The following is a 24,225-nucleotide window of genomic DNA, read 5'->3' on the forward strand; positions in this document are numbered from 1 at the left end:
CACTTTGCCATGGTCTGGAAGAAAACCCAAACTGTCTCCCTCAGATGAAAGGAAATTGGTTAGGATGTTCAGGAACAATCTAGGAACCGCCAGGGCTCAAGGTTGCCATGAACTGGAAACTGCTGGAACACCAGTGTCAGTGTCCACAGTGAATTTTACATCGCCATGGACTGAGAGAGGGCCGCCCAAGAGAGAAGCCCTTGCTCCAGAGTTGACACCTTCAAGCTCAACTGAACTTTGCAGCTGCCAACATGGACAAGCCAGATGCCTTCTGGAGAAAGGTTTTATGATCAGATGAGACAAAGATTGAGCTATTTAGCTCTGGCTGGGCCATTCCAAAACTTTTTTGAAAAACTAATTTTCTTCTGGTGAAGCCATTCTCTTATTGATTTGGATGTATGCTTGGAGTCATAGTAGTGCTGAAAGGTGAAATTCTTCTTTCAATTCACAATTTGCTCCACCTTGACTAAAACCCCAGTTCTATATGCAGACAAACAACCCCAAAGCTTGATGCTACCACCACCATGCTTCACTGTGGGTATGGTGTTCTTTTGGAGATGCACATGGTTTTGGCACCAAACATCCATCCATCCATTTTCCAAACTGCTTATCCTACTGGGTCGCGGGGGGTCTGGAGCCTATCCCGGAAACAATGGGCACGAGGCAAGGAACAACCCAGGATGGGGGGCCAGCCCATCGCAGGGCACACAGACACACCATTCACTCACACATGCATTCCTACAGGCAATTTAGTAACTCCAATTAGCTTCAGCATGTTTTTGGACTGTGGGAGGAAACCAGAGTACCCGGAGGAAACCCCACGACGAGATGAGGAGAACATGCAAACTCCACACACATGTGACCCAGGCGGAGACTCGAACCCGGGTCCCAGAGGTGTAAGGCAACAGTGCTAACCACTGCACCATAATCTCACCCCGGCACCAAACATACCTTTTGGAATTGTGGGCTAAATGTTTATTCGTTTTCATCAGTCCATAACACATTTTTCCACATGCTTTTGGGAAACGATGTACTTTTTTCAAAATGTAGTCAGACCTGGATGCTTTTCTTTTTAAGAAAAGGCTTCAATCTTGTGATCTGACCCCATAGTCCAGACATAGGGAGAATACAGGAGATTGTAGTTAGATGTAGTACACACCCAGTACTTGCCAGAAATCCATGCATTCATATTGCTTCAGTATTGCAGTAGGCCTCTTGGCAGCCTCCCTAACCACTTTTTGTCTTGTCGTTTCGTCAATTTTGGAGGGACGTCCAGTTCTTGGTAACGTCACTGTTGTCCTATATTTTCTCCACTTCTTCACGTCTTCATTGAGTTCCATGATAGATCTTATGCCGTGTAAATTTTTTGTGCCCTTCCCCTGACTGATATCTTTCAATAATGAGATCCCTTTAATGCTTTGTAAGCTCTCTGCGAACCATGGCTCTTACTTTAGGATGCAACTGAATCGGGAAAATCCTACTAGGACAGCTGAACTTTATTTGGGGTTAATCAGAGTCACTTTGATGGCAGATGTGTACCCCAAAAGACTTCTGTAATAAAATCAAAAGGTGCTTCAACAAAGTATTTAAGGGAGTGCAACCACTGCAACTTATGCAACCAGTTTATTGCATGTTTTTTTTTTTATTAATTTTTTTTAATTTTTCATATTTTTTCCCTCGACAGATTTTTTTTTTGTTTTTCAGTTGAATTTCACAGGTTATAAGTTACGTTAAAGGAGGGAAAAGTTTTGAAATTATCTATCATGGTCTCATTCTTTTACATCACAAAAGCCTGGCATTTTACCAGGGGTGTGTACACTTTTTATATCCACTTTATTTGAGACATGTTTCTCATGCGTTTTTGATAATATTGGAGAATCGCAATGTACTTGGAAACTTGAGGTCCATACTCTCTGGGCATTGGGGATCGCTGGAGGGCCTCTGTAAATCAAACGTGAACCCAACACAATCAGTGAATCTGGAACACTGAACGGCTCCCACACTGATGACAGCTGGCTCCTTGGCTGTGCTTCTCTTTCAAATGCGTTAGCCCTATTGATGTGTGTCAAGAGCGAACCCAGTAACAATTGGGATCAGTCATTGCTTGAATCCTCTCTGGGGTTCCAGGGCCTCTCGCCCGTAGATAATCTGCTGAATATTGTCTTGTGGCTGTCTCTCTGAGTTCCTTGGGGCACTTTCTGAGTGGTAAACAAGCCTGTGAATGACGTTACTTTAATGCACCAGCATTACCCATGAATCCTTGTATGGGCTTGTTGACACATCAGCCTCAAGGCTGTCCCGGTTGTGATGCTACGGACAGATGTGCATGGCAGGTGTCAGGACAGTAGATCCTGCTGTTCTGCAGGTTTAAAGCCCTGCTGTTGATGGCCCTTTCTGACATTCTGTTTGGGTGTGGTGATAGGCTTTACCCCCCATAACCTTATTAGTGTGTAATAGGGATGTATAGATGCATCGATTATTAACGTGGCATGACCTGTAAAGTCAGTTTTTAGGAGTAAAATAAACACACTTCTGCTTCCAAGTTGCATACTCTTGCATTCAATTGTTGCAGATAGACACACAAAGTAGCCGTACCGGCATGCAAATTTCTGAAACACAGGATGGCACGGAAAGGCTCATTAATATTCATAAACAACGCGCTACCAGATGATCTTTGCAATATGATGCTTTTTGGAAATGTACCCCTGTTTTGTAGCACAGAATACTCTCTCTGTTGGTTAAGATAATCTGAGGGCTAGGATGCTTTTAGGAAATGCCATTGTGTGGTAGCACAAGAAAGTAATTGTTTTTTCAAAATACAGTAGCAATGGTGAAAAACCTTAGATAGCATACTAGCTAGATAATTAAAAAATAATGTTAGGCTTTGACATGTACGACATAATGGTTTACATAATGGCGTCTACTAATATTTTTCAAAGAATAAGATATCGGTACCAGTCCAGTGTGTTAATCTTGGCCTGTAATCAAACTTCAAAGTTCAAAGTATTCGAAGTCAGCAGTACCAAACTATCCCCCCACCCCCAAATCAGGTACTTCTTTAATGTGCCTGATTTTTATTTTTATTTTTTTCTGTGCAGTTGTAGTTTGGCATTCTCTCCCTGTTGTAATAATAGCAGTAAAAAAGAATGTTCTGAGATTGTACTTTTTTTGTAACAGTGTAATTATTAATGTGTAATTAAGTTCCCATGGTAGTGTTTGTGATTTAAATAATAGATTTCCAATGCATTGGATTGTTCCCCCAATGCTTGTTGAATCAAATAGACTTGGGGGCAACTATTTACACCCCTAGTGTGTAAGAATTGTGCTTCGTCTCAAAATCACAGTCCTGTTTCATGTGACTCGATGATCTTAAGGCTGATTAAATGTATGATGGAATAGTGATGCTTTATTTTTGTCAGAGAGGAGGAAATTAGCAGTGTGTGGTGCGCCTGGAGTCGGGGGTTTTAGGCCCTTACGCAATCATATAGTCGTAATGAGTGTTACTGTGAAACGCATCCAGTTTGTAAATTGAAAAGTGGAGGGCTGTCGCAGCCTAAAATGCTCATTGTGTCATCACGTGCACCTTCAAGGTTTGCTGAGCAGTGGCTGAGTAGCTTCCTTTTTCATAAGCATATTGCTTTGGGGAGTGTCTGGGATTGTCTCAGACTGTGTGTGTGTGAAAAGCCTATTTTCTCAATCTCTTGCGGAGTTTGAGACCGACTGCTGCTGCCTGTAGAGTTAACTGTCCGTGCCCCCCTCCCTCTGCGCCTCTTCTCTCCCACAGTTAAGCTGTTCGAGGTCATAGAGACAGAAAAGACGCTGTACCTGGTGATGGAATACGCCAGTGGAGGTGAGGTGACACTGCCATCTCCACGTGGTGCGAGATCGGAGATGTGATAGGGTAGCGGGCGTGGGGGAGGGACACTTCTCAGTCTGGTTATGATTTGAGCCGGAGGACAGATGAGTCATGCTGCACATTGCTAACATGCAGTCAATGACCCCGATATGGGATACATGAGTGGGGGGGAGGGGGGTTACGTGGGGGGGGGGGGGTTACATGGGACAGAGGTGTTTATATAGAAATGTGACATATTTGTGAAACCCCATTGAACTTTTATGACCCAATATATCCAGTATTATAGCGCTGGAATTCATGTTTATGTACCACCAGTTGATGTAATTGATTGGACTGCAAACTGTATACGACTATACATATAGTCTATCCTATAGAAGTCATTTTGACACTCCTAGTGCAGAAGGCATTCTCTTTGCTTTTACTTTTGCTTATTTGTAGGTATGAGAAAGGTGTAACTATTGAAGAGACCATGAACTGCAGCTCCAATGAGGAGCTTCTGGCAACCCAAACACAATAAGCAACCTCAAACAGGAGCTTCTGTACGCCCACAAGCACATACCGCAGCCCCAATCAGGAGCTTCTGGCAGCTCACAAACATAGCTGCAGGTCCAATCAGGAGCTTCTGGTAGCACAAGAAGACCCTGACTGCAGGTCTAGCAGTGGGTCTATAGTGACATAAAAATTTTTCCCAGAATCTGACCCACTTACTTCCATAACTAGTCTTCCTCTTGCTCTTCTCCATTTACTCCATACTGCACTCTGTACCAGCAGCAGTTTTGCTTGTTCTGCTGCAGATAGTCCACCTCTAGTTAATATCTTCCCCTTCGGCAGTCATGTGTTAAAGATAAGGCATCATCGGACAGCAGGATAATGGCTGCTGGTCATTTGGGGAGCTTTTTAAGCAGAAACAAGTCATGACCACATGGAGACGTTATCTTGAAATTCAAGGGAATCTGGCATAAAGGCTTCGCTTGCAGAGATGTAGAGGAGCCGGGTCACCCGTGGTATTCCCTTCCAGGCTCATTATTCTCAAGCAGAGAGGGCATCACGTGTCTCCCGACAGTGGCTTGAAGGTGACACTGGTACACTCAGGGGAAGCAGCACATGGTGTGACTCTCTCCTTGCTGTGGCTTTCAGCTCCGCTACTCTCTGTCTTTGCAGGCGAGGTCTTCGACTACCTTGTCGCACACGGGAGGCTGAAGGAAAAGGAGGCCAGAGCTAAATTTAGACAGGTACTGCAGTGTGCTCATTTCAGGCCATCCCTAGCCTTGTGTCAGAGTTCTGTTTCCATGTATCCCTGGTCCATACCTCACTTCCTTCACCCTAAGGGCACAGAGACCTTCATGTGTCAAGGCTGGGGTGAAGCCTCTCCTGCCTGGTGAGGGGGGTATGTATATAGTCAGTCTGCTCACCAGTGGAAGAATGGAATCCGTGATGTTATTCTCCAGCATGGAACCTCCGCCCTCTGCTCTCCCACTGTTGAGAATCATGCCCCTCCCATGTTCATTAACTTTATATAGTAATTCCTGGGCAGTGCTTGGGTTCTCGCGGGCTGCTTTTACCCAACTGGTGTTAGAATAGTTGCAGCTCAAGTCATGGCCCAGACGCTGCACTGTACTGTCAGGCAAGTCCCTATAGTACTATACCTTCATGGCTGAAGATGGGACACCCACAGACTGCAGCTGTCAGCTTGTGTTTGCTGAATCATTCCGCTCTATACTTCTTGGGTGTTAACTGAGATTAACTAGAATTAACTGAGTGTTAACTAGAATATCTGCCTGTTCTGCCAGGATATGCTACATTTGGCTGCTTTGGTGTGATGCAGCTCTATACAGTATCTAGAAAGCTTGTGTACTCCATCTGAAAAGGTCATATAAGCCAAATCTAAAAGGATTGGCTCATCAGGAGGTGTCTGTGGTCCTGGTCCTGCAGTGGTGTGGTAGAACAGTCGTTTTCTGAGGTCTGCAGGCCCTGTATATTAATCGTTAAAAATGTCTTTGGAAAAAAAAATCCACGGCCCAGGGACATGCTGAGCATGGGCAGAAAGGCTTGCACTTGCAGCTGTAAGGAGATGAAATTGCCCCCCCCTCACTCTATTCCTCCAGGATTCAGGGTACAGCACGTAAGCACATAAGGAGTGACCATGTGTCCTTTGTGCTTGTGGCAGGAACAGGCCAGGGACGGGGCCCCACAGCTCCCTCTGCGGTTTTCGGGAAGTGCGGTGGGTCGGTCAATGTGGCCGTAATGTCCCCCCGACACCCCCCTGCCCCAGCCCATGCAGGCTTTATCAGAAAATCAACTCAGAGATCTTGGTCAGCTTCACCCCAGAAGTCATTCTCGGCACCTCTGTTGACCCAGTTGTGGATTCGCTGAGTTTGCTGTGTCTTTGTACCCTTGAACCCAAAATTACAACAGAAATAGACAGCTGGTTTAAAATGTATGTGTAAATGTTATAAGTTGGATTGTGAACAAATTTGCATGCAATAATTACAACTTCTAATATTTGTTTCCTCTCACAACAGTTAATAGTAGTTAATGGTTAATAGTTTGTTGTACTGATTAATGAGGATTGTGGTATAGCTTGAGCCCCCTGTTGCTAACCTTCACCATGGCATCTCCTCAGATAGTGTCTGCAGTGCAGTATTGCCACCAGAAGCACATCGTGCATAGGGACTTGAAGGTAAGAAGAGCTGCGCGCATGTGTGTGTGCGCATACGTGTGTGGAGGTCTTCCTGGGGGTGATTTGTGAATAGATAAAAACACACGCTGCATGTGGCAGAAATGGTGGATTTTAGTATATTATCTCTTTTTCATTCATGATTTAGTTAAGCTTTTAAAGGATATTTGGATAGCTGACATTCAACAATGTACACATTTATTTTAGGATATGCATTATGGTATTGTTTCTCAACTTGGTCCTCAGGTACTCTCAGACAGGCTATATTTTTGCTTCCCCCCCCCAAAAACATGGAATGTGTGGGGGCCCTGTGGATCAGCTTGAGATACTCTGCGTTATGGTGTATTCATCAAAAATTGCTGACGATCCCCTCCTTGCAGGCTGAGAACCTGCTGCTGGATGGGGACATGAACATCAAAATCGCCGACTTCGGCTTCAGCAATGAGTTCACGCTGGGCAGCAAGCTGGACACCTTCTGCGGCAGCCCCCCCTATGCCGCCCCTGAGCTTTTCCAGGGCAAGAAGTATGACGGGCCCGAGGTGGATGTCTGGAGCCTGGGGGTCATCCTCTACACGCTGGTCAGCGGCTCACTGCCCTTTGATGGCCAGAACCTCAAGGTCTGTAGAACTATCAGGAACTACCAACATCCTACCTGGTTAGTGCAGGGAAATGAGGCTTGGCCCATCTTGTCCCATCTGTTTAGCACAGGGAAATGGGGCCCGGCCCATCGCGTCCTGTTTGGTTAGTTTGGGGAAATGGGGCCCGGCCCATCGCGTCCTGTTTGGTTAGTATGGGGAAATGGGGCCCGGCCCATCGCGTCCTGTTTGGTTAGTATGGGGAAATGGGGCCCGGCCCTTTCGCGTCCCGTTTGGTTAGTATGGGGAAATGGGGCCCGGCCCATCGCGTCCTGTTTGGTTAGTATGGGGAAATGGGGCCCGGCCCATCGCGTCCTGTTTGGTTAGTATGGGGAAATGGGGCCCGGCCCATCGCGTCCTGTTTGGTTAGTATGGGGAAATGGGGCCCGGCCCATCGCGTCCTGTTTGGTTAGTATGGGGAAATGGGGCCCGGCCCTTTCGCGTCCCGTTTGGTTAGTTTGGGGAAATGGGGCCCGGCCCATCGCGTCCTGTTTGGTTAGTATGGGGAAATGGGGCCCGGCCCTTTCGCGTCCCATTTGGTTAGTATGGGGAAATGGGGCCCGGCCCATCGCGTCCTGTTTGGTTAGTATGGGGAAATGGGGCCCGGCCCATCGCGTCCTGTTTGGTTAGTATGGGGAAATGGGGCCCGGCCCATCGCGTCCTGTTTGGTTAGTATGGGGAAATGGGGCCCGGCCCTTTCGCGTCCCGTTTGGTTAGTATGGGGAAATGGGGCCCGGCCCATCGCGTCCTGTTTGGTTAGTATGGGGAAATGGGACCCGGCCCATCGCATCCCGTTTGGTTAGTATGGGGAAATGGGGCCCGGCCCTTTCGCGTCCCATTTGGTTAGTATTGGGAAATGGGGCCCGGCCCATCGCGTCCCGTTTGGTTAGTTTGGGGAAATGGGGCCCGGCCCATCGCGTCCTGTTTGGTTAGTATGGGGAAATGGGACCCGGCCCATCGCGTCCTGTTTGGTTAGTATGGGGAAATGAGACCCGGCCCATCGTGTCCCGCTTGGTTAGTATGGGGAAATGAGACCTGGCCCATCGCTTCCCGCTTGGTTAGTATGGGGAAATGAGACCCGGCCCTTTCGCGTCCCGTTTGGTTAGTATGGGGAAATGGGACCCGGCCCATCGCGTCCCGTTTGGTTAGTATGGGGAAATGAGACCTGGCCCATCGCTTCCCGCTTGGTTAGTATGGGGAAATGAGACCCGGCCCATCGTGTCCCGTTTGGTTAGTATGGGGAAATGGGGCCCGGCCCATCGCGTCCCGTTTGGTTAGTATGGGGAACTGGGGCCCGGCCCATCGCGTCCCGCTTGGTTAGTATGGGGAAATGGGGCCCGGCCCATCGTGTCCCGTTTGGTTAGTATGGGGAAATGGGGCCCGGCCCATCGTGTCCCGTTTGGTTAGTATGGGGAAATGGGGCCCGGCCCATCGCGTCCCGCTTGGTTAGTATGGGGAAATGGGGCCCGGCCCATCGTGTCCCGTTTGGTTAGTATGGGGAAATGGGGCCCGGCCCATCGCGTCCCGCTTGGTTAGTATGGGGAAATGGGGCCCGGCCCATCGCGTCCCGTTTGGTTAGTATGGGGAAATGGGGCCTGGCCCATCGCGTCCCGTTTGGTTAGTTTGGGGAAATGGGGCCCGGCCCATAGCGTCCCGTTTGGTTAGTATGGGGAAATGGGACCCGGCCCATCGCGTCCCGCTTGGTTAGTATGGGGAAATGGGGCCCGGCCCATCGCGTCCTGTTTGGTTAGTATGGGGAAATGGGACCCGGCCCATCGCGTCCCGCTTGGTTAGTATGGGGAAATGAGACCTGGCCCATCGCATCCCGTTTGGTTAGTATGGGGAAATGAGACCCGGCCCATCGTGTCCCGTTTGGTTAGTATGGGGAAATGAGACCCGGCCCATCGCTTCCCGCTTGGTTAGTATGGGGAAATGGGGCCCGGCCCATCGCGTCCCGTTTGGTTAGTATGGGGAAATGGGGCCCGGCCTATCGCGTCCCGTTTGGTTAGTATGGGGAAATGGGGCCCGGCCCATTGCGTCCCGTTTGGTTATTATGGGGAAATGAGATCTGACCCATCGCGTCCCGTTTGGTTAGTATTGGGAAATGAGGTCTGACCCATCGCGTCCCGTTTGGTTAGTATTGGGAAATGAGGTCTGACCCATCGCGTCCCGTTTGGTTAGTACGAGGAAATGTGTTTCTTCCCATTTCGTCCCAGTGGGTTTTCTCCGTTTGCTCCTTAATACCCGTTCTGGAATTCGAAATACTCATTTATCTCTGTCTGTTTGTTTGCCCTGCTCCCTTCTGCCCCCTACAGGAGCTGCGTGAGCGTGTGCTGAGGGGAAAGTACAGGATTCCTTTCTACATGTCCACGGACTGTGAGAACCTGCTAAAACGCTTTCTGGTGCTAAACCCTGTCAAGAGAGGCACGCTCGAGGTGAGAGCAAATGCCGACGAGAATGTTCTGTTCAGTTTTCACTGTCCCTTTCTGGCATTGCTCACTAAGACACTAGAGCCCTCGTAACGCCAGTTCTGTTTGCACAAGTTTCCATATCCTGTTGCTGCTGTAATATGTTTAAAACAAAAAACATCACTGCTATGCCTCTGATCAGAAGGTCACTGGTTCAAATATCATGGTCATGATTCCACCTTTCGGGCTTTGAGCAAGGCCTTAGCTCCTAATTGCTCCAAGCACTAGTTGACCCTACTTTCTCAATTGTACCTCACTTTAAATGAAAGCACCTGCTAAATAGATAAATGCAAATGTAAGAAACCAAGATGGAGTGGTTATTATGAGAACTGGGACAACAAAAAATACAATTCAGCAAATGCCTCTGGACCCAACCTAAGCCCCAGCTATGTAGAAACAGAGGTGTAGCCACACTAACAACAGAGAAATATGCATGAAAATGTACCAGAGGTGTTCAAGGTGCTCTCTGGTCAGGGGCTTAAAAGGGGTCTCCGGTCAGGGGGTTAAAAGGGGTGGTTTCCAAGTGGAGGCCGATGGCTAACTATGTATTCATAAGCTTTGTGAATTTCAGTTTAGGTTCAAGTATCAATACTTCACATAATTACCATCTGAACCAGTCAGCGAGAGTGAAGGAGTGGCCACACGGTACAGTGTAGGGTAGCATCACACATTCCCTATGAGTCAGGTTCCTTTTTTCTGGGAATGTTGATGATACTGCAAATTTATGAACTGTACAGGTGATATTTTAGTTTAGTATCTGCATTTGTTGATGGATGTGACTAGGGTAAGCAGGTATGCGATGGATGGATGGATGGATGGATGAATGTTTACAACTGATTTAATCATGGGTGCTGACCAGATGATCTTCTTGCCAGAAGAGCCCCTCTGACTGCTTCAGGTGAAGTGAAGTGATGTTGTGTTGCTGTTTTCTTTCAGCAAATCATGAAGGACCGGTGGATCAATGCCGGCTTTGAGGAGGATGAACTGAAGCCATTCATGGAGCCAGAGCTGGACATCTCTGACCAGAAGAGGATAGGTACTGAACTAGCTTTTATTGTCCATATGTTACCCAGGCCTGTGTTTTGCAGTGGTTGGCTGGGGAATTTTTCCTCACTGAAGACTGCCAGTATAAAGAGTGTGCCAGCTGTGCGTTTTGACCCTGTCTCTGTGACATACCTGCATGAACCGAGGATGTTTAGCCAGCAGCACCACGTCCTGGTGTGACGTTACACCAGCCAGCACTTTAAGAATCTTTCTGGGCATGAAAGGGGGCTATTTACTGGGACTTTTTTTAAAGAAGCGACCCTCTTGTGAATATTGACAGGAGCCTACACATCCAGCTGACTGGGGCTGGGGAATTCTGTAGCAGGACATCCAACAAACCGCAGCTGGTCTATTGACTGATGGAAAGATTTAAAGCCAATGAAAATCTGTATAATCACATAACTCACTGCTAAATGGATGTGAGATGCCCCTGTATTAAAACATAGTGGAGACTTTGTAGAAGTGAAACCCCATGGTGGAAATCTGCAATTTTCTGAGTGCCTCCGCTCATCCAGGGAGATTTGCAGGATGGCTTGGATGCAGTCTCTCCCGAACACATTTGGTCCATGACATTACTGTGTGAGAGAATGGCAGGGCCACTCACACAAATCACTGTTAGCTTCCTGTGGATCCTGAGTAATGAAAGCCGAATGAGAATACTGTGCTGCAATGCCCCCTTTCCTTGTCTTTGACTTGGTGCCTCCCTCCTGCTCTTTGGGTACACAGACATCATGGTGGGGCTGGGCTACACCCGCGAGGAGATCCATGACTCGCTGGCACGTATGGTCTATGATGAGATCACTGCCACCTACCTGCTGCTGGGGAGAAAGTCTTCAGAGGTGAGGGAAATGCTCTGCAGATGAGACAGCTATCCGGGGGATGCCGGTGTTCATAATGTCGATGTTAGTCATGCCAATTAGAGGCACAGTAATTACTGCTATTATTTTTACTGGTATTATTCATTTTTTTGGTTATGTTCAAACCTCATCCCTTTAAGCCACTGATGTTACAGATGTGCACTCACATGCTGTCACCCCCATTTAGCCGGATGCCGCAGACTCTGGCACCAACAGCCACCTCTCAGTCCCCAAACCCAGACCCAACAGTGAGATCAACGGCGGCCAGTCCCCCTCTCACCTGAAGGTGCAGAGAAGTACCTCCAGCCAGAAGCAGAGACGCTACAGTGACCAGGGTGAGATGGGTGAGGCAAAAGAGAAACTATGGGGGGCCGGTCAGGGATGAAATATACCAACTGGGGTGAGACACTGGGGACTGCTGGTGAATCAGTGAATGATGTTCAAATGCTGACTGTGACCCACCCTCGCCCACTCTCCCCCCTCCAGCTGGCCCCCCTGTCACCTCGGCAGTAGGCTACACCAAGCGGAGCCCCACGAGCCCAGCTGAGAGTGACCTCAAAGAGGATGGTGTGCCGCAGCCACGGAAGTCCAGCACGGCCGGAGGGCGTGGCCTGGCCCCCCCGAGCCCCATGCTGGGCAATGCTACCAACCCCAACAAGGCCGACATTCCAGACCGCAAGAAGGGCTCCACTGCTCCCAGTGTGAGTGCCCCCCCAACTGCATCACCGTGGCATCATCACGGCTGTTCAAGCAGCATCACTTATGGCTCAAAGGGAAATTCATCATGGCAGCACGGAGTTAAAGTAAATAATCAGTGCTTAGACTCATCTGATAAGTCAGTTGCTACTGATAAGAGTGGAAAATATCAAGAGGGAAAATATAAAGATGGATTATAACAGTGAGGTTTCATTAGTGAGTAATTCTCAGAGGTCTCTGAGATTTCGCACATTCCAGACATTATCCAGTGAAATTATAAAGTAAAGAATTACTGTGAAGCAGGGGCACCGAAGGTGAGAGTTTTTGAACATGAATAACTGGTTAAATAACTGAAACATGTTATGTACTGTTTTATGACATAGTGGCCACCTTGAAGGGTGTTTGTCGCAAAGCATGTGTGTCATATTCATATCTGTAAGATATGTGTTTTGCTCCGTCGATGTGTTTTTGAGTTGTGTGGGCTGCTGTCTGGCTCAGTCAGGTCTTTTTCTGTCAGTTTCACCAGGAACCTGGCCAGTACTTGTTCCCATGACGGTGTTCAGCATTTGGAAGGAGATGCTAAGAGATACACTTGGTCACATGGCGCTGCCACATGTTTAATTCCCCTGCCTGTCAGAAATGGCCGCCATGAGGTTGTGACATCACCAGTAGTTGCCTTTATGTGCTCTTGGGGTTGCCGCTCTGATCGGCAGATGCCGTTTCTCACTTCAGGGTAATGCCGTATCTGCCGGGATGACGAGGCGGAACACGTATGTGTGCAGTGAGAGGACACCTGCTGACAGGCACACCGTCATTCAGAACGGCAAAGAGAACAGGTGAGCATCACCAGCGCCTTCGCTGCTGTCTTGGTTGTCAGAAGTCCCAGTGAGGAGAGAGTATTTTACGTCCCGTCGGTTTTAGTCGCATTTCACCATTATACATTCTAGGCCCTTCTGGCACTAACAGGACTCCAGGACTCTGCCAAAGCCTGGCTGTATTATCGTTGCTGTTGCTCGGCACCTGTTCTTGCCCCCTGACAGAAACCCTTGCTGAGGGTTACTGTCGTCAGACCTTTAGCTTGGCGTTACCATTTCATGCCCCACTATCCCCTGCTTGCCATGATTTTAGCTCTGACTTCAGGTCTCCTTCTCTTTGGCATTTTCTTCACACTTCTGATGCTTTTGACCATCTCTAGTGGGCTCCTCCTGGACTCCGACTCTTCTCAGTGTTACATTGTGATTTTGTGGCGTGAGTCTTTTATGTCTGTAGAAGGTCGCCTCGTTCTTGAGGTCCACCCATTCTGGCCGCACTGCATTGCTGCCCGCCCATAGCGGAGTGGACCATTTCCAGCCAAAGTAAGACGCTGGGGGGCATACATCAGTAAATAACCCCCCCCCCCCCCCACCCGCTTTAAATTTTGTGCTGCTGTCCAACTGACTGTCCACAAGAAACACCTCCACATTTCCAAGAATTCTTCCTCCTAGTGTTGACGATTATGACAAAATCTCTACAACCATAAAACCAAATGTTAATATGCCTCCAGCTAGGATGTTGATCCTCTGGGTCTATGGTTCTCAATGCTGATCCTCTGATCAGCTGTGAACCACCCAAGCTCACTGAGATGCATAGGGATAGCCGCAGGGATCTGTAGTACCCGGGGTGAACTTCTCCAGGCTGGTGAGAAGGCTGTCCTCCTGGCATTGCAGGCATTGCTTCCATTTAGGAGTAAGGTATCATCCCAACTGACTGGAAAATGGGACTTGTAGTCCCTATCTGGAAAGGGAAGGGTGGCCGCCTGGATTGGATAGGGGGATAACACTGCTTTCGGTGCCAGGTAAGCTCCTTCCTAGAGTTACCCTTAACGGGATCCGTGATCACTTTGCTTGCCTGTCAGTGATTGGAGCAGTCTGAATTTATGCCTAAGAAGTCTACCATCGACCGTATCCTTGCATTGATGGTTCTCATCAAGCACAAGCACGAATATCAACAGAGGTTCTTTGCAACCTTCGATTTTTGTAAAGGGTTTGATCGAGTTGCCCTGTGGGGCATCCTGAGATTTCGCGGGTTCCCTCCGAAGTTGCTGGATGTCATGGCCGGCCTGTACTTTACACTGGTACTGTGAGTGCTGTGCAGAGTGGATGGAGAACCTCTGCGTTCTTCCCAGTTGATTGTGTGGTTCGCCCGTAGTGTGTTCTTGCTCCTACTCTGATCAATGCTTGTATGGACTGGGTGTTGGGCAGGGTTGCGGGGTCCAGCAGTTGTGGGGCATCTATTGGTGAAGAAAGATTTACTGATCTTGACTTTGCAGACGATACCGTGATCTTAGTGGAGTCAATGGAGGCTCTGATCGGAGCTCTTGAGAAACTGAGCGAAGAGTCTGAGTGTCTCGGATTGCAGCTGTCCTGGATAAAGACCAAGATCCAGGCATTTAATGACTTCTTGGGCACAGTAGTTTGTCTGTCTATGGGGAGAATGTTGACTTTGTCGAGAGATTTACCTTCCTCGGCAACATCATTCATGTTTCTGAACCATTTATAAATAAATATATTGCTGGGCCCTGATGGCATCTTACCTATAGTTTTGAAATGGATGAAGGCTTATTAGCCAACCTTTAGCTTCATTATTCCAGAAATCCTTATCTGCTGATATGGTACCTTCTGATTGGAAGCATGCTAATATAACGCCCATATTCAAAAAAGGGGATAAAAGTAATACAGCAAACTATAGGCCAATCAATTTAACATGCATAATTGGAAAAGTAATGGAAGCTGTAATCCAAGTGAAAATGGTAGATTATCTGGATTCAAATAACATTCTGAGGGATAGCTAACATGGATTTAGGAGCGGTAGATCCTGTTTAACTAATCTACTTGGTTGTACAGGTTACCTTAGCAGAATCTGTTTAGCCTCCAGCAAAGGAGACTAAAGGGGGGACATGATCCAGGTATATAAGATTCTAACAGGTCTGGATCCTGTTCAGCGAAATAGCTATTTCAATATTAGTTTTAAATACTATAGCTTGTGGCCATAAGTAGAAATTTGCGGGAGAACATAAATGAATAAAATGAATTTGAGAAATCACTTAGAAATTTACAAAAGAGAGGATGCCATTCAGCCCATCAAGCTCGTTTGGGTAGAACTTAACTAATAGCTCAGAGTTGTTATATTTTATCTAGCTCTGATTTAAAGGAACCCAGGGTTTTAGCTTGCACTACACTAACAGGAAGACTATTCCATACTCTAACTACACACTGTGTAAAGAAGTGTTTTCTCAAATTCAGTTTAAAATGTTTTCCCGCTAATTTCCACCTATGGCCACGAGTTCTAGTATTTAAACTAATATTGAAATAGCCATTTGGCTGAACAGCATCCATACGGTATGGTGACCAAACTTGCACACGATATTCTAGGTGGGGTGTCACCAAGGATTTGTATAATCGTAGCATTACCTCCCTTGACTTAAACTCCACACACCTGGAGATATACCCCAACATCCTATTGGCCTTTTTTATTGCTTCCCCACACTGGCGAGACTGGGACATGGAAGCATCAACATACACACCAAGGTCTTTCTCATAATCAGCTACCTTTATTTCAGGGGAACCCATAAAATATCTGAAATCTATATTTCTGCTTCCTGCATGGATTGCCTTACATTTATCTACTTTTAGTTTAATCTGCCAGGTATCAGCCCAGTCGCTAATTAAATCAAGATCCCATTGTAGCCTATGTGCTGCTAGATTAGTATCTGCTACACCACCCACCTTGGTGTCGTCTGCAAATTTAACCAGTTTACTGTATGTATTGGTGTCAGTGTCATTAATGTAAATGAGGAATAGTAGTGGTCCGAAAATCGAACCCTGTGGTACCCCACTATGAACGCAGGCCAACTGTGACAATGTGCCTGTAATAACTACCCATTACTTCCTGTCTGTTAACCAGTTTTCGATCCAAGCTGCTACAGTTCTTAAAACCCCACAGCTTTGAGCTTCTTTATGCAGCGTGAAGTTAGTATGGAATAATCTTCCTGTTAGTGTAGCACAAGCTACAACCCTGGATTCCTTTTAAGTCAGAGCTAGATAAGATTTAAACAACTTTGACCTATTAGTTAAATTCTCCCCAGACAAGCTTGATGGGCCGAATGGCCTCTTCTTGTTTGTAAATTTCTTATGTTCTTATGGTGACTCTTCCTATGAAGTTAGCAGACGGATTGGAAGAGCATGGGGGGTCATGAGGTCACTGGAAAGGGGTGCATGGCACTCCTAATATCTTTGCAAAAGGTCCAACTTTTTAGAATCCTAGTGCTCCTTGTCTTGCTGTATGGCTGTCAGACATGGATGCTATCCAGTGAGCTGAGCCGAAGACTGGACTCCTTTGGTACTGTGTTTCTTCAGAAAATCCTTTGGTACCTCTGGTTTGACTTTGTGTCGAATGAGCAGTTGCTAGAGGAGTCCTGAATGAGACACGTTATCTGCATTGTGAGGGACCATCAAGTATGGTACTACAGCCATGTGGTACGTTTCCTTGAGGGTGATCCGGCTTGCAGGATCCTCATTTCTGAGGATAGAGCACCTAAAAATCACATTCCTCCCCTACTGTAGTATTCAGATTTGAAACAGAGTATTATTTACATTTTAGTAAAGTTCATGGATTCAATACAAAAGAACATCATACTAGTAAAAATAGCAAATGGAAACATTAAATGACATGACGGCCGCATAGGCACGAGCCTGTAAGGTTGCAGGTTCGCATTCAGTCCCCAGGTCTATGTGTGTAGTCTGTGTCTGTGTGTCTGTGTGCATGCGCATGTTGGCATGTTCCCTGCAGGTTTCCTCCAGTTACTCGTTGAAAACATGCAGTTAAGTGAACTGTCACCTATAAATTGTCCAGGGTGTGATTGTGTCACATGCCTCCTGTGATTCACTTCCAATCCACTATGTGATTTTGTGTGTCAGACTGAGTCCTGGAATGAAATTACAGTGCAAGGTGTCCCTTTGCCTTTCTGGGAAAAGCTCCAGGCTCTTTGCGACCTGGAACTTGTTAGGGAAGGTGATATTTAGAAAGAACAATGCTGGAGTCCTGCACAGATTGGGCATTGGGAAGTTGGGGAATTTTCCAGGTGGGCTGGTCTTGTGAGGGCCAGTGTTTCTTCCCCAATCCTGACATTTTATGGCTGTTATACCAAGGGTGCCTAATCTGTCAGTCGATCACAGAAGATGATTAGTCGATAATGCTTTATGTCACTGGTGGCCAACTGGTTGATTGCGAGCTGCAAAATATACCAAAGGGCCCTCCAGCCCCTTTTACCAGCCCAAGCTCTCCATTTACAGACATATTGTTTAACATAGACCTACCTCAGAGGCCCTCTGAGCGAGCACTTGGGTAACCTCGTGAAACAGCAAGCAGCAAAAGCCGACACACAGCACTCATGGTATAACTGATGTAACATGGTCTGTGTGTTAGGCCAGTGAGTTTCTCCACTGATCTATTTACCGTACCATTCACTAGTTTTAGAACACACTACATTTCAGTATTCTTGGTTGATCTTCAAGCAATTCACTCATTACCCTGTAAGTACTATTTGAAGGGGAAGGGAGATGGAGAGGTGAATGTGATGACAGAACCTGACCTTAACCATACTTAGGTCATTTGGGATGAAATGGATAGAAAGGTCAAAACCAGGCAACTAGCTAGTGCAGCTTATTTGTGGGCAATGCTAGTGTGAACTTTCAGAAAATTATTCTATGTCTTTAATAGAATACATAGTTTGTTCAGCTGTCATCACTATAAAAGGTGACTATTTTAGTTTAAGATTTAGTTTTTTGTTGTCTGATGTTCTGCGACACTGGCTTACACTGCAGTAAAATGTACGACACTCCAGATGATGTCAAACTTTGACTGGGGATGTGTGTGACACTTCACTGAACAGTCAGGTGGGGGTCTCCATTTGTTATATGAAGAATGACCTGTGCTTTGTCAATCTGCAGTTATGTCTCTAATGTTCATTCACTGTTATGCCTCATCATGGTTGGTCAAAGGAAGAGCCAGACATTAGCGAAGTATGAAAGTTAAATAATCTGTGAAATGTCAGTATAACAGACTGGAAGTATGTTCTGTGTTACAATGTCTTTGTCAGGACACTGCACTAAAGAAGGCATAATATGCTAATTAACGATAAATTACCCTGAAAATTTGTGATGTTGCCCAACTAGATATGAATAATAATTAAGCAACAACATATGAGAAGGAGTGCAGTTGTACTCCCAGTATATCTGTGATGTGAAGAAGGAGGTGCTGCCTATTAATGTTGCTTGCTTATGGCGTTATGAGCCCTGAGTGTGCATCGATCAGAATGCATCAGTCCGTTGTTCCACCAGCCTTTATTAACAACAGCAACTTGCTTTCGTGGGAATATACGTGTGATTCTGCAACAACCAAATTGAACTCCCGGTAAACATCACACACCGCCAAATAACAGCATTATCTCGTTCCGGAATGATAAATTAACAGCCTTTTATATTTAAACAATATTTAAACGAGTTAGCACAATAGCTCTGCAGCCGACTTAACATGGGCTAACTGCACTAAGAACGCAATGTTATGCCATCCTTCATAAATAAGGTATTTAAACATACTTTAAATGCAGAACTTGAATCATAAACATAATAAAGGATTACAGTAAAGGGAACAAACGTTAACCAAATACAAACGTACGGCTCCTGAACTGAACAAGCTGCACTAAGTATGACAACGAGCTACAGATACCGCAGGGGGATAAAACTCAAAACTACAGTTCCTACACGGTCCGCAAGGTGGCACTCACCACCCACCACTCCCTCCAACAGTCGTCTTTATTCTTCATGACATGTGATTCGGTCATAACCACAAGGCCGCGAGTAATATTTATAAGGTAACAGTAATAAGAGACAGCATATTTTGTTTGTTTATTTGAACATTTACAGGTCTTAAAAAAAATATATGTATATATAGTTCCTGTAACATCAGTGTAAGTAGGACGGGATATCACGTCCAAACCTTTTGCATACTCAGAAAATTCAGCCCATAACCAATATAGTTTTAATATCATCAGTGCTGGCAGTGAAACAACTTTATATTCTGCGGAAAACTAAAGATTTGCTAGCCAGATTTGCTAGTAAATTACAACCATGCTGCAAGTCTAATAAATAAAATATTGTGGTGCAAGAGTGGCAAAGAAATCAAGAGGCGGGCAGCAAAGTTCAATTATTAGCAGACTCTTTTATTCCACGATCCTTTAAAGGACACCGGTAAAGCAACGCACAAGAATAAAGAATAAACTCAGTTACACAGAGATGGGGAGCCTTCAAAGAGACAAAATTGGATACAGACAGTAGAGACTAACTCGTTGCGCTCTTATTCTGGAAATTTTTGTTTTCGATTCAGCAGCTTATAAAAACTTAAAATCTGAAACAGATCAAAAGAAAGCCAACAACAGCCAAAACAGATTACTTATGAACCTTTTAATTTACTCTCACTTCTGCTTACGTATCATTTTTGAAACCAGTAGGAACACGAGCCAGTTCTCAAAAGGCACTGAGCAAGAACCAGCCCAGCACTGGCTCCTTGTTGGTGGAAATGAGGCATATGAAATAGTTTCTAGATACACCTGTAAAGTGGAGTGATACGTCTGAGCGCAGTTATGCTCTGTTTACTGTATTGATAGAACGCCTATTGTCCAATCAAATTTTTTGGTTGGAACTTTTGTATAATAATCTAATAATAACCTAATAATAATGACCAGCTCATGTACCATTAAAGCTCTAAAAGACATGGGCTTTTGTCTTATAAAATCACATAAATCATATTCTACATTCATCTCCTGTTGCCTTAGCAGTATGTTTGGGATCATTCTGTTGCAGGATAAAGCACCATCTAGTGAGTTTTGAGGCATTTACTGGCACTTGTGCAAGTAAAATGTCTCTATACACCTCAGAATTCATTCTGTTACTGCCGTCAGCAGTTACATCGTCAATGAAGATAAGTGTGCCGGTACCTGTGGCAGCCATACATGCCGTAATATTGTTTTATTATTTATAACAATAATATTGTTTTATTATTCAGTTCTTATTCTATTGGAATAAAACATTGAATGTGTATAGACTTATTTCATCATACAGTATATCTGTTAATGGATCTGCGGGTGCGGGCGGGATTAAAAGAACAGTCCCACGAAGGGCTCTAGACCCAGGACACCCTGGAGCGACTATTTTTTTCGACTGGCCTGGGAACGCCTCGGGATCCCCCCAGAGGAGCTGGGTGAAGTGGCTGGGGAGAGGGAAGTCTGGGTTTTCCTGCTGAGACTGCTGCCCCTGCGACCCGACCTCGGATAAGCGGATGATGGATGGATGGATGGATGGATGGATGGATGTAGTCAGTGGAACTCAGGTCTAATTTTAGTCAGTTTTTTAGTCATAATTTTCTCAGACAGGTTCATGATACATGATTTTGTTGAAGGATATTCTCCTGGCTGTATAAATTCCCTTCAGAAGTAAGCCTACCTTATACATAACCATACCCTATGATGCTTAATCATCTAGGCTGGGTTTGTGTTACTGACTTACCGTACTTCTGATGGGTGTCTGTGACACATTGGCGACTCCATGAGGTTGTGTTGTGAACATGTGATGCATAGCGATCGGACGCTAATTTGCCAGTGTCGATTGCACACTTATTTATCTCCGATCTGGGGGTTTTGTCTGCATTTTCAGCAAGTGGAAAATTGGGTATAAAGTTGTGTGGTTTGAACATAGCATTAATTATATTGGAAGCTGGCATTTGTGCAGACATCCACCAACTTGGAACTTTTGTATAATAATCTAATAATAACCTAATAATAATGACCAGCTCATGTACCATTAAAGCTCTAAAAGACATGGGCTTTTGTCTTATAAAATCACATAAATCATATTCTACATTCATCTCCTGTTGCCTTAGCAGTATGTTTGGGATCATTCTGTTGCAGGATAAAGCACCATCTAGTGAGTTTTGAGGCATTTACTGGCACTTGTGCAAGTAAAATGTCTCTATACACCTCAGAATTCATTCTGTTACTGCCGTCAGCAGTTACATCGTCAATGAAGATAAGTGTGCCGGTACCTGTGGCAGCCATACATGCGCAAGCCATAACACTCCCACCGCCATGTTTAACAGATGAGGTCTTTTGCTTTGGATCCGGGGCAGTTCCTTTTCATCTCCACACTTTCCTCTAGCCATCCCTCTGATAATGATTTATCTTGGTTTTGTCTGTCTAAGACTTCTTTCCAGAATTCTGAAGGCTCTTTTAAAAACTTTTTTTTTGCTAATTATTATCTGGCTGTCCTGTTTTAATGGCTAACTATCGGTTTGAAGTGTACCCTCTGTATTTCTGTTGAAGTCTTCTGCAGAAATTATTCTCTGAGACACACCTGCCTCCTGAAGACTGTTTCTGGTCTGTTGGACAAGTGATTTTTCTGTACCTCATCCATCCGTGTCCCTTCTTCTTAATGATATTCCAGACTTTTGATTTTAGTAATACTACATTTTGACTGATGTCTATAATGGTATTCTTGCTTTTCAGCTTCATAGTAACGTTTTTGACTTTCATTGGCATTGCTCTTCTTCTTATGGTGAACAATGGCAAGTACAGACTTCAAATGGTAGAATCAAGCCTAGGGATCTTATCCCTGCACTAATGAAGCAATGAAACACACCCGAGTAATTACAAACACCTCTGAAGCCAACTGTACAAATAAGAGGAGGACTGTGTATATAAAGTGTTGCAATTTCTTCATGGTGAAACTAGAATGTATGCAAATAACTTTATGTTAAAATCTCGAATGTGCACTTTAATCATGTATGAATTGTTAAATTTGAAACTGGAGTTGTTTACGGGGAGAGGCGCTGGGCAGGGGTGGGCATACTTATTGCCCCCTGGATGGGCGCCTGTACATTGGGGTTTAACGCAGTGGACGAGACGGCACCCTCCCTTTGCCTTCAGGAGGGGGGACGGGTTCTGACTGCCGAGCGGCAGTTCAGAATACCCACCCTTTATGGAGTACTTGGAAGGGGTGTTGGAGATTACTCCACATGGGGACTCTCTTGTTCTACTGGGGGACTTCAATGCTCACGTGGGCAATGACAGTGAGACCTGGAGTGGCGTGATTGGGAGGAACGGTCTGAACCCAAGTGGTGCTTTGTTATTGGACTTCTGTGGTCGTCATGGATTGTCCATAGTGGACACCATGTTCAAGCATAAGGGTGTCCAAGGGTGTGCACTTGGCACCAGGACACCCTAGGCCGCAGGTCAATGATCAACTTTGTAGTCATGTCATCGGACATGCGGCCCTATGTCTTGGATACTCGGGTGAAGAGAGGGGCGGAGCTGACAATTGATCACTACCTGGTGGTGGGTTGGCTCTGTTGGTGGGGGAGGAAGATGGCCGGGCCTGGCAGGCCCAAGCGTATAGTGAGGGTCTGCTGGGAACGTCTGGTGGAATCTCCTGTCAGGAGGAGCTTCAACTCCCACCTCCAGCAGAGCTTCTCCCATATCCCAGGGGAGGCGGGGGACATTGAGTGCGAATGGGACTTCTGGACAGCTTCGAAGAGATTCTGGTAGCTCAGGGTGGGAAAGCGGTGTAACATCAACACTGCTTATGGTGAGGATAAGACACTGCTGACCTCAACTCGGGATGTTTTGGGTCTGTGGAGGCAGTACTTCGAAGACCTCCTCAATCCCACTCACATGCCTTCCAATGAGGAAGCAGAGTCTGGGGACTTGGGTGGTGACTCCCCTATCTCTGGGGTGGAGGTCGTTGAGGTAGTTAAAAAGCTCCTCAGTGGCCGGGCCCCGGGGTTGGATGAGATCCGTTAGGCTCTGGATGCTTTAGGGCTGTCTTGGTTGACACGCATCTGCAGCATCGCGTGGACATCGGGGGCTGTGCCTCTGTGCTCCAACTATAGGTGGATCACAATTCTGTTCATAGCTTTTATGGACAGAATTTCTAGACCGGGGCATTGAGGGTGTCCAGTTTGGTGGCCTCAGTATTAGTTCTCTGCTTTTTGCAGATGATGTGGTTCTGTTAGCCTCATCAGACCATGACCTTTGGCTCTCACTGAAGCAGTTTGCAGCCGAGTGTGAAGCGACTTGGTTGAGAATCAGCACCTCAAATCCGAGACCATGGTCCTCAGCTAGAAAAGGGTTGAATGCTCTCTTTGAGCCAAAAGGCAAAGCTCTCGATTTCCCAGTCGATCTACGTTCCTACCCTCACCTATGGTCATGAGCTATGAGTAGTGACGGAAAGAACGAGATCGCGAGTACAAGCGGCCGAAATGAGTTTCCTCCGCAGGGTGGCTGGGCTCTCCCTTAGAGATAGGGTGAGGAACTCAGTCATTCGGGAGGGACTCAGAGTAGAGCCGCTGCTCCTCCGCATTGAGAGGAGCCAGATGAGGTGGCTCGGGCATCTGATTAGGATACCTCCCGGACACCTCCCTGGTGAGGTGTTCCAGGTGTGTCCCACTGGGAGGCGGCCCCGGGGAAGACCCAGGTAGAGTCCTGCATTGGGACTGGGATCCCATAGGACCCAATGGAAATCTCGCGGGAGTGGGCGGTTTTAAGGTTGCCATGGGCAGGAGCAGGAGGCTAAAAATAGACAGCGGGTCCCAAGATTTTTGGCAGGATGGAGAATGTAACTGATGTCATTTATTTTGTGTTATATTATTATTTATTTTATGTTCGTGTTTGCTCTGTTGTATTAAGTTATTATAAGATGTTCAGCTAGTTTAAATGTATTTCTTTGAAATAAGGTTCAGGGTTCTCTCTTGTTTTTAAGCTGCTCTTGTTTGTTTATAATAATTTGATATTTAAACATTTGTTGTATAGATTTGGCTATTGTTTTTTAATAGCTGCAGATATTTGCACATCTGATTTGTTTTTGGGTTCAGTTTACATTTATTTGTGATTCAAAGTTGAGAGATT

General features: G+C 46.1%; 1 protein-coding gene across 18 annotated transcripts in view; it reads left to right on the forward strand.

Annotated features, from left to right (window-relative positions):
- Positions 1-24,225, forward strand: part of LOC125720870 (MAP/microtubule affinity-regulating kinase 3-like) — a 57,460-nt gene that overhangs the window by 20,718 nt on the left and 12,517 nt on the right. For 13 of the 18 annotated variants that reach the window (XR_007385584.1, XM_048996749.1, XM_048996747.1 and 10 more), the window contains 10 exons: positions 3,785-3,850; positions 5,018-5,088; positions 6,480-6,536; positions 6,914-7,150; positions 9,484-9,603; positions 10,573-10,672; positions 11,407-11,519; positions 11,725-11,881; positions 12,024-12,238; positions 12,966-13,069. Coding sequence is in view for 17 of the 18 variants with exons in the window: in XM_048996749.1 (XP_048852706.1) it covers positions 3,785-3,850; positions 5,018-5,088; positions 6,480-6,536; positions 6,914-7,150; positions 9,484-9,603; positions 10,573-10,672; positions 11,407-11,519; positions 11,725-11,881; positions 12,024-12,238; positions 12,966-13,069 (1,240 nt within the window). In the remaining variant the exon portion in view is untranslated. The remainder of the gene's footprint in view (positions 1-3,784; positions 3,851-5,017; positions 5,089-6,479; positions 6,537-6,913; positions 7,151-9,483; positions 9,604-10,572; positions 10,673-11,406; positions 11,520-11,724; positions 11,882-12,023; positions 12,239-12,965; positions 13,070-24,225) is intronic. The other 5 variants (XM_048996748.1, XM_048996753.1, XM_048996764.1 and 2 more) reach the window with 1 other exon arrangement.

This window comes from Brienomyrus brachyistius, unplaced genomic scaffold (assembly GCF_023856365.1).
Source record: "Brienomyrus brachyistius isolate T26 unplaced genomic scaffold, BBRACH_0.4 scaffold27, whole genome shotgun sequence".
NCBI classification, from domain to species: domain Eukaryota; kingdom Metazoa; phylum Chordata; class Actinopteri; order Osteoglossiformes; family Mormyridae; genus Brienomyrus; species Brienomyrus brachyistius.